Source organism: Oncorhynchus clarkii, chromosome 24 (assembly GCF_045791955.1).
Source record: "Oncorhynchus clarkii lewisi isolate Uvic-CL-2024 chromosome 24, UVic_Ocla_1.0, whole genome shotgun sequence".
Taxonomy (NCBI): Eukaryota; Metazoa; Chordata; class Actinopteri; order Salmoniformes; family Salmonidae; genus Oncorhynchus; species Oncorhynchus clarkii.
In genome coordinates this window covers 42,268,990-42,282,276 of record NC_092170.1, presented here as the reverse complement: position 1 = coordinate 42,282,276, position 13,287 = coordinate 42,268,990, and the positions used below count along the sequence as shown (strand labels likewise).

Sequence of the window (13,287 nt, the reverse complement as noted above, 5' to 3'; positions counted from 1 at the left end):
TGGTGAGTGTAGAAATATTGGAGAGAGAGAGTGATGAGGATAGAAAGACTGGAGAGAGAGAGAGTGATGAGGATAGAAAGACTGGAGAGAGAGAGTGATGAGGATAGAAAGACTGGAGAGAGAGAGAGAGAGAGAGATGAGGATAGAAAGACTGGAGAGAGAGAGTGATGAGGATAGAACGACTGGAGAGAGAGAGTGATGATTGTAGAAAGACTGGAGAGAGAGAGTGATTTTATTTTATTTTTTTATTTTACCTTTATTTAACCAGGCAAGTCAGTTAAGAACAAATTCTTATTTTCAATGACGGCCTGGGAACAGTGGGTTAACTGCCTGTTCAGGGGCAGAACGACAGATTTGTACCTTGTCAGCTCGGGGGTTTGAACTCGCAACCTTCCGGTTACTAGTCCAACGCTCTAACCACTAGGCTACCCTGCCGCCCCAGTGATGAGGATAGAAAGACTGGAGAGAGAGAGTGATGAGGATAGAACGACTGGAGAGATTGGAGAGAGAGAGAGTGATGAGGATAGAAAGACTGGAGAGATTGGAGAGAGAGAGAGTGATGAGGATAGAAAAACTGGAGAGAGAGTGGTGAGGATAGAACGACTGGAGAGAGAGAGAGTGATGAGGATAGAAAGACTGGAGAGATTGGAGAGAGAGAGTGATGAGGATAGAAAGACTGGAGAGAGAGAGTGATGAGGATAGAACGACTGGAGAGAGAGAGTGATGAGGATAGAAAGACTGGAGAGAGAGAGTGATGAGGATAGAACGACTGGAGAGAGAGAGTGATGAGGATAGAACGACTGGAGAGAGAGAGTGATGAGGATAGAAAGACTGGAGAGAGAGAGTGATGAGGATAGAATGACTGGAGAGATTGGAGAGAGAGAGAGAGTGATGAGGATAGAACGACTGGAGAGAGAGAGTGATGAGGATAGAACGACTGGAGAGAGAGAGTGATGAGGATAGAAAGACTGGAGAGAGAGAGTGATGAGGATAGAACGACTGGAGAGAGAGAGAGTGATGAGGATAGAAAGACTGGAGAGAGAGAGTGATGAGGATAGAAAGACTGGAGAGATTGGAGAGAGAGAGAGTGATGAGGATAGAAGAACTGGAGAGAGAGTGATGAGGATAGAACGACTGGAGAGAGAGAGTGATGAGGATAGAACGACTGGAGAGAGAGAGCGACTGGAGAGAGAGAGTGATGAGGATAGAAAGACTGGAGAGATTGGAGAGAGAGAGTGATGAGGATAGAACGACTGGAGAGAGAGAGTGATGAGGATAGAAAGGCTGGAGAGAGAGAGTGATGAGGATAGAACGACTGGAGAGAGAGAGTGATGTGGATAGAAAGACTGGAGAGAGAGAGTGATGAGGATAGAACGACTGGAGAGAGAGAGTGATGAGGATAGAAAGACTGGAGAGATTGGAGAGAGAGAGAGTGTAGAAAGATACAAACTCTTATTTAGAATGATGACCCAGCTGTGGAAAACTTTGTGTGTGTGTTTGTGTATGTGGCAACTCCACAGCTCACTCTGACAGGCCACTCACGTAAAGTGACAGCAGCCAAGTTTAAATGCAGCCTGCGCCAGGTGGTGACAGGAAGCGCAGACAGGACCGTCAAGATCTGGGATCTCCACCGCGCTGCTTGTAAGTCATTGACTGACCTTACTCTAACCCTGACCCTTGACCCTACAGTGACCCTGGCCGTAATCCTTCAGAGAAAGGGACAAAGGCCCCCCCCCGGCTCTATATCTCTCTCCCCCCAGGTATCCAGACCGTTGAGGTTCTATCTCTCCTCCCCAGGTATCCAGACCATTGAGGTTCTATCTATCTCATCAGGTATCCAGACCATTGAGGTTCTATCTCTCCTCCCCAGGTATCCAGACCATTGAGGTTCTATCTCTCCTCCCCAGGTATCCAGACCATTGAGGTTCTATCTATCTCATCAGGTATCCAGACCATTGAGGTTCTATCTCTCCTCCCCAGGTATCCAGACCATTGAGGTTCTATCTCACTATCTTTCCTCCCCAGGTATCCAGACCATTGAGGTTCTATCTCTCTACCTCTCCTCCCCAGGTATCCAGACCATTGAGGTTATATCTCCCCCCCCCCCAGGTATCCAGACCATTATGGTTCTATCTCTCCTCCCCAGGTATCCAGACCATTGAGGTTCTATCTTCTATCTTTCCTCCCCAGGTATCCAGACCATTGAGGTTCTATCTCTCTACCTCTCCTCCCCAGGTATCAAGACAATTAAGGTTATATCTCTCCTCCCCAGGTATCCAGACCATAGAGGTTCTATCTCACTATCTCCCCCCCCCCCCCCCCCAGGTATCCAGACCATTATGGTTCTATCTCTCCTCCCCAGGTATCCAGACCATTGAGGTTCTATCTTACTGCAGTGATGTGGTGTGTTCTGAGCACGTCATCGTCAGTGGACACTATGACAGGAAGATACGCTTCTGGGACAGCAGGTAGGAGCACTCCCATATAGCTGTACCCCTACCCATATAGCTGTAACCCATATAGCTGTAACCCTACCCATATAGCTGTAATCCTACCCATATAGCTGTAACCCTACCCATATAGCTGTAACCCTACCCATATAGCTGTAATCCTACCCATATAGCTGTAACCCATATAGCTGTAACCCATATAGCTGTAACCCTACCCATATAGCTGTAACCCATATAGCTGTAATCCTACCCATATAGCTGTAACCCATATAGCTGTAACCCATATAGCTGTAACCCTACCCATATAGCTGTAACCCTACCCATATAGCTGTAACCCATATAGCTGTAACCCTACCCATATAGCTGTAACCCATATAGCTGTAATCCTACCCATATAGCTGTAACCCATATAGCTGTAACCCATATAGCTGTAATCCTACCCATATAGCTGTAACCCATATAGCTGTAATCCTACCCATATAGCTGTAATCCTACCCATATAGCTGTAACCCATATAGCTGTAATCCTACCCATATAGCTGTAACCCATATAGCTGTAATCCTACCCATATAGCTGTAACCCATATAGCTGTAACCCATATAGCTGTAATCCTACCCATATAGCTGTAACCCATATAGCTGTAACCCATATAGCTGTAATCCTACCCATATAGCTGTAACCCATATAGCTGTAACTCATATAGCTGTAATCCTACCCATATAGCTGTAACCCATATAGCTGTAATCCTACCCATATAGCTGTAACCCATATAGCTGTAACCCATATAGCTGTAACCCATACAGCTGTAAACCTACCCATACAGCTGTAACCCTACCCATATAGCTGTAACCTATATAGCTGTAACCCATATAGCTGTAATCCTACCCATATAGCTGTAACCCATATAGCTGTAATCCTACCCATATAGCTGTAACCCATATAGCTGTAATCCTACCCATATAGCTGTAATCCTACCCATATAGCTGTAACCCATATAGCTGTAACCCATATAGCTGAACCCCTACCCATACAGCTGTAACCCATATGGCTGTAACCCTACCCATATAGCTGTAACCCAATGGTCAGGAAGGCGAGTCCGAGTGAGTCACCATTGGTCAGGAAGGCGACTCACTCGGACTCGCCTTCCTGACCAATGGTGACTCACTCGGACTCGCCTTCCTGACCAATGGTGACTCATTCGGACTCGCCTTCTTGACCATTGATGACTCAGACTTGCCTTCTCTTGACTTGTGTTTGCACTTACACTTGGACTGAATATTAGGCGCCCTGGGTGCACAGACGGCACACAAAGCCTACATCAGCTGGTGAGTTGCGGGGGAGAAAGCGAGGATTTTGCACAGGCCTTGGGACTTGACTCGGACTTGGGACTTGACTCGGACTCGGGACATGCCTGGGACTTGGGACTTGGGACTTGACTCGGACTTGGGACTTGACTCAGACTACAACACTGGCTAATGGTAGATGCACTATACAGTGCCTTGCGAAAGTATTCGGCCCCCTTGAACTTTGCGACCTTTTGCCACATTTCAGGCTTCAAACATAAAGATATAAAACTGTATTTTTTGTGAAGAATCAACAACAAGTGGGACACAATCATGAAGTGCAACGACATTTATTGGATATTTCAAACTTTTTTAACAAATCAAAAACTGAAAAATTGGGCGTGCAAAATTATTCAGCCCCCTTAAGTTAATACTTTGTAGCGCCACCTTTTGCTGCGATTACAGCTGTAAGTCGTTTGGGGTATGTCTCTATCAGTTTTGCACATCGAGAGACTGACATTTTTTCCCATTCCTCCTTGCAAAACAGCTCGAGCTCAGTGAGGTTGGATGGAGAGCATTTGTGAACAGCAGTTTTCAGTTCTTTCCACAGATTCTCGATTGGATTCAGGTCTGGACTTTGACTTGGCCATTCTAACACCTGGATATGTTTATTATTGAACCATTCCATTGTAGATTTTGCTTTATGTTTTGGATCATTGTCTTGTTGGAAGACAAATCTCCGTCCCAGTCTCAGGTCTTTTGCAGACTCCATCAGGTTTTCTTCCAGAATGGTCCTGTATTTGGCTCCATCCATCTTGCCATCAATTTTAACCATCTTCCCTGTCCCTGCTGAAGAAAAGCAGGCCCAAACCATGATGCTGCCACCACCATGTTTGACAGTGGGTATGGTGTGTTCAGGGTGATGAGCTGTGTTGCTTTTACGCCAAACATAACGTTTTGCATTGTTGCCAAAAAGTTCAATTTTGGTTTCATCTGACCAGAGCACCTTCTTCCACATGTTTGGTGTGTCTCCCAGGTGGCTTGTGGCAAACTTTAAACGACACTTTTTATGGATATCTTTAAGAAATGGCTTTCTTCTTGCCACTCTTCCATAAAGGCCAGATTTGTGCAATATACGACTGATTGTTGTCCTATGGACAGAGTCTCCCACCTCAGCTGTAGATCTCTGCAGTTCATCCAGAGTGATCATGGGCCTCTTGGCTGCATCTCTGATCAGTCTTCTCCTTGTATGAGCTGAAAGTTTAGAGGGACGGCCAGGTCTTGGTAGATTTGCAGTGGTCTGATACTTCTTCCATTTCAATATTATCGCTTGCACAGTGCTCCTTGGGATGTTTAAAGCTTGGGAAATCTTTTTGTATCCAAATCCGGCTTTAAACTTCTTCACAACAGTATCTCGGACCTGCCTGGTGTGTTCCTTGTTCTTCATGATGCTCTCTGCGCTTTTAACGGACCTCTGAGACTATCACAGTGCAGGTGCATTTATATGGAGACTTGATTACACACAGGTGGATTGTATTTATCATCATTAGTCATTTAAGTCAACATTGGATCATTCAGAGATCCTCACTGAACTTCTGGAGAGAGTTTGCTGCACTGAAAGTAAAGGGGCTGAATAATTTTGCACGCCCAATTTTTCAGTTTTTGATTTGTTAAAAAAGTTTGAAATATCCAATAAATGTCGTTCCACTTCATGATTGTGTCCCACTTGTTGTTGATTCTTCACAAAAAAATACAGTTTTATATCTTTATGTTTGAAGCCTGAAATGTGGCAAAAGGTCGCAAAGTTCAAGGGGGCCGAATACTTTCGCAAGGCACTGTATGTACAAAAGTATGCGGACAACCTTTCAAATTAGTGGATTCGGCTATTTCAGCCGCACCCGTTGCTGACAGGTGTATAAAACCGAGCACACCGCCATGCAATCTCCATAGACAAACATTTTTAGTAGAGTGGCCTTTTTGAAGAGCTTAGCAACTTTCAATGTGGCACCGTTATTGGTCGCCAGATGCTGGGAGAAGACTACCTGCCCAACTGTAAAGTTTGGGAGGAAGAATAATGGTCTGGGGCTGGTTTTCATGGTTCGGGACCCTTAATTCTAGTGAAGGGAAATCTTAATGCTACAGCATACAATGACATTCTAGATGATTCTGTGCTTCCAACTTTGTGGCAACAGTTTGGGGAAAGGCCCTTTCCTGTTTCAGCATGACAATGCCCCACGTGCACAAAGCAAGGTCCATACAGAAATGGTTTGTCGAGATCGGTGTGGAAGAACTTGGCTGGCCTGCACAAGAGCCCTGACCTCAACCCCATTGAACACCTTTGGGATGAATTGGAACGCAGACTGCGAGTCAGGCCTATTCGCCCAACATCAGTGCCCGACTTCATTAATACTCTTGTGGCTGAATGCAAGCAAGTCCCTGCAGCAACGTTCCAACATCTAGTGGAAAGCCTTCCCAGTAGAGTGGAGGCTGTTATAGCAGCAATGTTCCAACATCTAGTGGAAAGCCTTCCCAGTAGAGTGGAGGCTGTTATAGCAGCAATGTTCCAACATCTAGTGGAAAGCCTTCCCAGAAGAGTGGAGGCTGTTATAGCAGCAATGTTCCAACATCTAGTGGAAAGCCTTCCCAGAAGAGTGGAGGCTGTTATAGCAGCAATGTTCCAACATCTAGTGGAAAGCCTTCCCAGAAGAGTGGAGGCTGTTATAGCAGCAATGTTCCAACATCTAGTGGAAAGCCTTCCCAGAAGAGTGGAGGCTGTTATAGCAGCAATGTTCCAACATCTAGTGGAAAGCCTTCCCAGAAGAGTGGAGGCTGTTATAGCAGCAACTTTCCAACATCTAGTGGAAAGCCTTCCCAGAAGAGTGGAGGCTGTTATAGCAGCAAGGGGGGGACCAACTCTGTATTAATGCCCATGATTCTGGAATGAGATGTTTGACGAGCAGGTGTCCACATACTTTTGGTCATGTCATGTATACGGTCAGGGTTAGTTAATGATAGCTATAGGGTTAGGGTTAGCTCACAGAAGCTATAGGGTTAGGGTTAGCTCACAGAAGCTATAGAGTTAGGGTTAGCTCACAGTAGCTATAGGGTTAGGGTTAGCTCACAGTAGCTATAGAGTTAGGGTTAGCTCACAGTAGCTATAGAGTTAGGGTTAGCTAACAGTAGCTAAAGGGTTAGGGTTAGCTCACAGTAGCTATAGAGTTAGGGTTAGCTAACAGTGGCTATAGGGTTAGGGTTAGCTCACAGTAGCTAAAGGGTTAGGGTTACCTCACAGTAGCTATAGAGTTAGGGTTAGCTAACAGTAGCTAAAGGGTTAGGGCTAGCTAACAGTAGATTTAGGGTTAGTAACTAGGGTTAGGGTTAGCTAACAATAGCTATAGGGTTAGGGTTAGTTAACCATAGAGATGGGGTTAGCGTTAGTAGCTATAGGGTTAGGGTTAGCTAACAGTAGCTATAAGGTTAGGGTTAGTTAATAACCGTAGAAATGGGGTTAGCGTTAGTAGCTATAGGGTTAGGGTTAGCTAACAGTAGCTATAAGGTTAGCTAACAGTAGCTATAGGGTTAGCTGACGGTAGATTTAGGGTTAGCTAATGGTAGCTTTAGGGTTAAGGTTAGCTGATGGTAAATTTAGGGTTAGCTAATGGTGGATATAGCCTCTTCTGTTTGGTATCAGCTGGGCTAACTGACACACTGTTAACACCTTCACAGTAATGTGGTTAATTGATACCCGAGCCAGTTATATTTATTAATCCATCCTGATATAGTTGTAATGGCGATGTCCAAACAAATTAGCATTATCATTAAGTGTTATGATTTGGGCTAATTTCATGGTCATAATGCTCAGTGTCTGTCTTTTTAATTACATTACAGTAGATCAAATCAGATTTATTTATATAGCCCTTCTTACAGCAGCTGATATATCCAATGTGCTGTACAGAAACCCAGCCTAAAACCCCAAACAGCAAGCGATGCAGGTGTAGAAGCACGGTGGCTAGGAAAAACTCCCTAGAAAGGCCAAAAACCTAGGAAGAAACCTAGGGAGGAACCAGGCTATGAGGGGTGGCCAGTCCTCTTCTGGCTGTGCCGGGTGGAGATTATAACAGAACATGGCCAAGATGTTCATATGTTCATAAATGACCCGCATGGTCAAATAATAATCACAGTCGATGTCAAGGGTGAAACAGGTCAGCACCTCAGGAGTAAATGTCAGTTGGCTTTTCATTGCCGATCATAGATCCACTTGTATAGCTGGCAGATGACGGAGATCACCACAGAACATACTGGAAATATAATCCTGTTCAGCTCTCCTCTCTCTGATCTGCCATTTAGTACATTATATCTAATTGCTTCTCTCTACATTACCGTGGACATTATATTGTCTAGTCTCTCTACATTACCATGGACATTATATTGTCTTCTCTACATTACCGTGGACATTATATTGTCTATTCTCTCTACATTACCATGGACATTGTCTATTCTCTCAACATTACCATGGACATTATATTGTCTTCTCTACATTACCGTGGACATTATATTGTCTATTCTCTCTTCATTACCATGGACATTATATTGTCTTCTCTACATTACCGTGGACATTATATTGTCTATTCTCTCTACATTACCATGGACATTATATTGTCTTTTCTACATTACCATGGACATTATATTTTCTATTCTCTCTACATTACCATGGACATTATATTTTCTATTCTCTCTACATTTACCATGGACATTATATTGTCTTCTCTACATTACCATGGACATTATATTGTCTTCTCTACATTACCGTGGACATTATATTGTCTATTCTCTCTACATTACCATGGACATTATATTTTCTATTCTCTCTTCATTACCATGGACATTATATTGTCTTCTCTACATTACCGTGGACATTATATTGTCTATTCTCTCTACATTACCATGGACATTATATTTTCTATTCTCTCTACATTACCATGGGCATTATATTGTCTATTCTCTACATTACCGTGGACATTATATTGTCTATTCTCTCTACATTACCATGGACATTATATTGTCTTCTCTACATTACCATGGACATTATATTGTCTATTCTCTCTAAATTATCATGGACATTGTCTATTCTCTCTACATTACCATGGACATTATATTGTCTCTCTACATTACCATGGACATTATATTGTCTATTCTCTCTACATTACCATGGACATTATATTGTCTTTTCTACATTACCATGGACATTATATTGTTTTCTCTACATTACCATGGACATTATATTGTCTATTCTCTCTACATTACCATGGACATTATATTGTCTTCTCTACATTACCATGGGCATTATATTGTCTCTAGATGACTATGTACATGTTCTCTATTCCTTGCTGTGTTCTGTGTGTTGGAGATGATGATGATGGTTGTTGTTAGCTCCAAGCAGCAGCAGGGCCTCTCTCTCTCTCTGACATCTCTCCTTCACTCCCCTGCTAGTCGTCAATTGCAGACTTTCATGTTCCACTGTCGCTTAGCAACAGTCCACCTACATAATAGTCTCTGTCCACCACCCCCACCCCCCAGCCCCTTCTGTTTTGGGGTTGTCTCTGTTATGACATTGGTGAAATTTGCTGCGCTACATGTTTGGTGTTCATTTCTATATTTATTAGTTTCAGCACGTTGATAGTGAATCGCTACAGCCCAACAGACCTGCGTAACCCTAACCCTACACCCTAACCCTACACCCTAACCTTACACCCTAACCTTATACCCTAACCTTTCACCCTAAACCTACACCCTAACCTTATACCCTAACCTTATACCCTAACCCTACACCCTAACCCTACAACAGATCTTCAGGGGGTTTTCTGTTTCTCCCTCAGTAGAAGCTGCTACTCTTTAATAATTCAAACACTTCATAACTCTGTAGTTTACAGGTCAATGATGTTGATAAATATTTTCACTATTGTATTACAGTTAGCTACCTGCTACAGTTCAGTTAGGCACGTTGCTATGTTACATACAGTTCAGTTAGGCACGTTGCTATGTTACATACAGTTCAGTTAGGCACGTTGCTATGTTACATACAGTACAGTAAGGCACGTTGCTATGTTACATACAGTACAGTAAGGCACGTTGCTATGTTACATACAGTACAGTTAGGCACGTTGCTATGTTACATACAGTTCAGTTAGGCACGTTGCTATGTTACATACAGTACATTAAGACACGTTGCTATGTTACATACAGTACAGTTAGGCACGTTGCTATGTTACATACAGTACAGTTAGGCACGTTGCTATGTTACATACAGTTCAGTTAGGCACGTTGCTATGTTACATACAGTACATTAAGACACGTTGCTATGTTACATACAGTACAGTTAGGCACGTTGCTATGTTACATACAGTACAGTTAGGCACGTTGCTATGTTACATACAGTACAGTTAGGCACGTTTCTATGTTACATACAGTACATTAAGACACGTTGCTATGTTACATACAGTACAGTTAGGCACGTTGCTATGTTACATACAGTACAGTTAGGCACGTTGCTATGTTACATACAGTTCAGTTAGGCACGTTGCTATGTTACATACAGTACATTAAGACACGTTGCTATGTTACATACAGTACAGTTAGGCACGTTGCTATGTTACATACAGTACAGTTAGGCACGTTGCTATGTTACATACAGTACAGTAAGGCACATTCTGCTAGACCATGTTGAGATGTGACTCACTGCCTTCCCCCCTCCCCCGCCCCCCTCCCCAGGGCTGCCAGCTGTACCCAGGAGGTTCCTCTCCAGGGGAAGGTAACATCTCTGGACATCTCTACTGACCACCGTCAGCTCCTCAGCTGCTCCAGAGACGAGAGTCTGCAGGTGGTCGACCTTCGCATGAACAGCTCCAGGATATGCTTCAGGTAGCCAGACCAGTGCGGCATTGGTGCTCTAATAATGTACTGTAGTGTTCTGTGTTGATCCTAGGCCAAAGGCCGGCAGATGGCGATATTGAGTCGTTTCCATCTTACCGTCCGAACACATTGTATGCAGTCGGGCAATACACTGGTATCCTCCCTGGTCTATCTCTGACCTGACTCCTCCCCTATAGAACTAACCCTGGTCTATCTCTGACCTGACTCTCCTCCCCTATAGAGCTAACCCTGGTTTATCTCTGACCTGACTCTCCTCCCCTATAGAGCTAACTGACCTGACTCTCCTCCCCTATAGAACTAACCCTGGTCTATCTCTGACCTGACTCTCCTCCCCTATAGAGCTAACCCTGGTTTATCTCTGACCTAACTCTCCTCCCCTATAGAGCTAACTGACCTGACTCTCCTCCCCTATAGAACTAACCCTGGTCTATCTCTGACCTGACTCCTCCCCTATAGAGCTAATCCTGGTTTATCTCTGACCTGACTCTCCTCCCCTATAGAGCTAACCCTGGTCTATCTCTGACCTGACTCCTCCCCTATATAACTAACCCAGGTCTATCTCTGACCTGACTCCTCCCCTATAGAACTAACCCTGGTCTATCTCTGACCTGACTCTCCTCCCCTATAGAGCTAACCCTGGTCTATCTCTGACCTGACTCTCCTCCCCTATAGAGCTAACTGACCCGACTCCTCCCCTATAGAACAAACCCTGGTCTATCTCTGACCTGACTCTCCTCCCCTATAGAGCTAACCCTGGTCTATCTCTGACCTAACTCCTCCCCTTTAGAGCTAACCCTGGTCTATCTCTGACCTGACTCTCCTCCCCTATAGAACTAACCCTGGTCTATCTCTGACCTGACTCCTCCCCTATAGAGCTAACTGACCTGACTCCTCCCCTATAGAACTAACCCTGGTCTATCTCTGACCTGACTCCTCCCCTATAGAGCTAACCCTGGTCTATCTCTGACCTAACTCCTCCCCTATAGAGCTAACCTTGGATGTTAGTGTGTCTGATAATTGTCCTTATCTCTCATTTCAGAGCTGAGGGCTTCAAATGTGGCTGTGACAGCACTAAGGCTATATTCAGGTGAGCACTTACTCTAACCCTGACTCTAGAGGCCTGTGTTACAACACAGTCTGTCAGATGGTACAAGATGGTACAGGACCCTGGAATACAACACAGTCTGTAGGATGGTACAGGATGGTACAGGACCCTGTGGTACAACACAGTCTGTAGGATTGTACAGGATGGTACAGGACCCTGGGTTACAACACAGTCTGTAGGATGGTACAGGACCCTGTGGTACAACACAGTCTGTAGGATTGTACATGATGGTACAGGACCCTGGGTTACAACACAGTCTGTAGGATTGTACAGGATGGTACAGGACCCCGTGGTACAACACAGTCTGTAGGATTGTACAGGATTGTACAGGACCCTGGGTTACAACACAGTCTGTAGGATGGTACAGGATGGTACAGCGTCCTGGGGTACAACACAGTCTGTAGGATTGTACAGGATGGTACAGGACCCTGTGTTACAACACAGTCTGTCAGATGGTACAAGATGGTACAGGACCCTGGGTTACAACACAGTCTGTAGGATGGTACAGGACCCTGGGTTACAACACAGTCTGTAGGATGGTACAGGATGGTACAGCGTCCTGGGATATAAGATAGCTGGCACAACATGCTTCATTTGCCAGCTGAGGTTTTATAATGTCCTAAGGGAGTGGAACAGTCACTTCTTATTTCGCTGTGTCTCTCCAAGGCTCAGCTGGCTTCAGATATCAATAGCACCATGCCAGACTGCCGTGTCAGAGCAGAGTTTGGTCCAACCAATCCCAGACTGCCGTGTCAGAGCAGAGTTTGGTCCAACCAATCCCAGACTGCCGTGTCAGAGCAGAGTTTGGTCCAACCAACCCCAGATTGCCGTGTCAGAGCAGAGTTTGGTCCAACCAACCCCAGATTGCCGTGTCAGAGCAGAGTTTGGTCCAACCAACCCCAGACTGCCGTGTCAGAGCAGAGTTTGGTCCAACCAATCCCAGACTGCCATGTCAGAGCAGCGTTTGGTCCAACCAACCCAGCCTCCTTTATCTAGAGATCGATAGATATTGTAAATAATGCATCCCAAAATGTGTCTGCCAGCTTCAACAGAAGAAACAGTTTCTACTTCTTTCAAGAAAGAAGTAGAAACATGCCATGGCTCCTTATCTCTGGCTCCTTATCCCTGGCTCCATATCCCTGGCTCCATATCCCTGGCTCCATATCCCTGGCTCCATATCCCTGGCTCCATACCCCTGGCTCCATATCCCTGGCTCCATATCCCTGGCTCCATATCCCTGGCTCCATATCCCTGGCTCCTTATCTCTGGCTCCATATCCCTGGCTCCATATCCCTGGCTACATGTCTGTCTGGATGTCTGCCTCTGTCCGGATGTCTGTCTCTGTCTGGCTGGATGTCTGCCTCTCTGTCTGGATGTCTGCCTCTCTGTCTGGATGTCTGCCTCTGTCCGGATGTCTGTCTCTGTCTGTCTGGATGTCTGCCTCTCTGTCTGGATGTCTGTCTCTCTGTCTGGCTAGATGTCTGTCTCTGTCTGGCTGCTTTTGTGATGAATCTGTAGT

General features: G+C 44.9%; 1 protein-coding gene across 2 annotated transcripts in view; it reads left to right on the top strand.

The window, feature by feature from the left end:
- The window catches only part of LOC139383018 (protein Atg16l2), a 62,403-nt gene that overhangs the window by 34,520 nt on the left and 14,596 nt on the right, over positions 1 to 13,287 (top strand). For both annotated transcript variants that reach the window (XM_071127311.1, XM_071127312.1), the window contains 4 exons: positions 1,521 to 1,641; positions 2,363 to 2,468; positions 10,502 to 10,651; positions 11,703 to 11,750. In XM_071127311.1, coding sequence (XP_070983412.1) covers positions 1,521 to 1,641; positions 2,363 to 2,468; positions 10,502 to 10,651; positions 11,703 to 11,750 — 425 coding nt within the window. The remainder of the gene's footprint in view (positions 1 to 1,520; positions 1,642 to 2,362; positions 2,469 to 10,501; positions 10,652 to 11,702; positions 11,751 to 13,287) is intronic.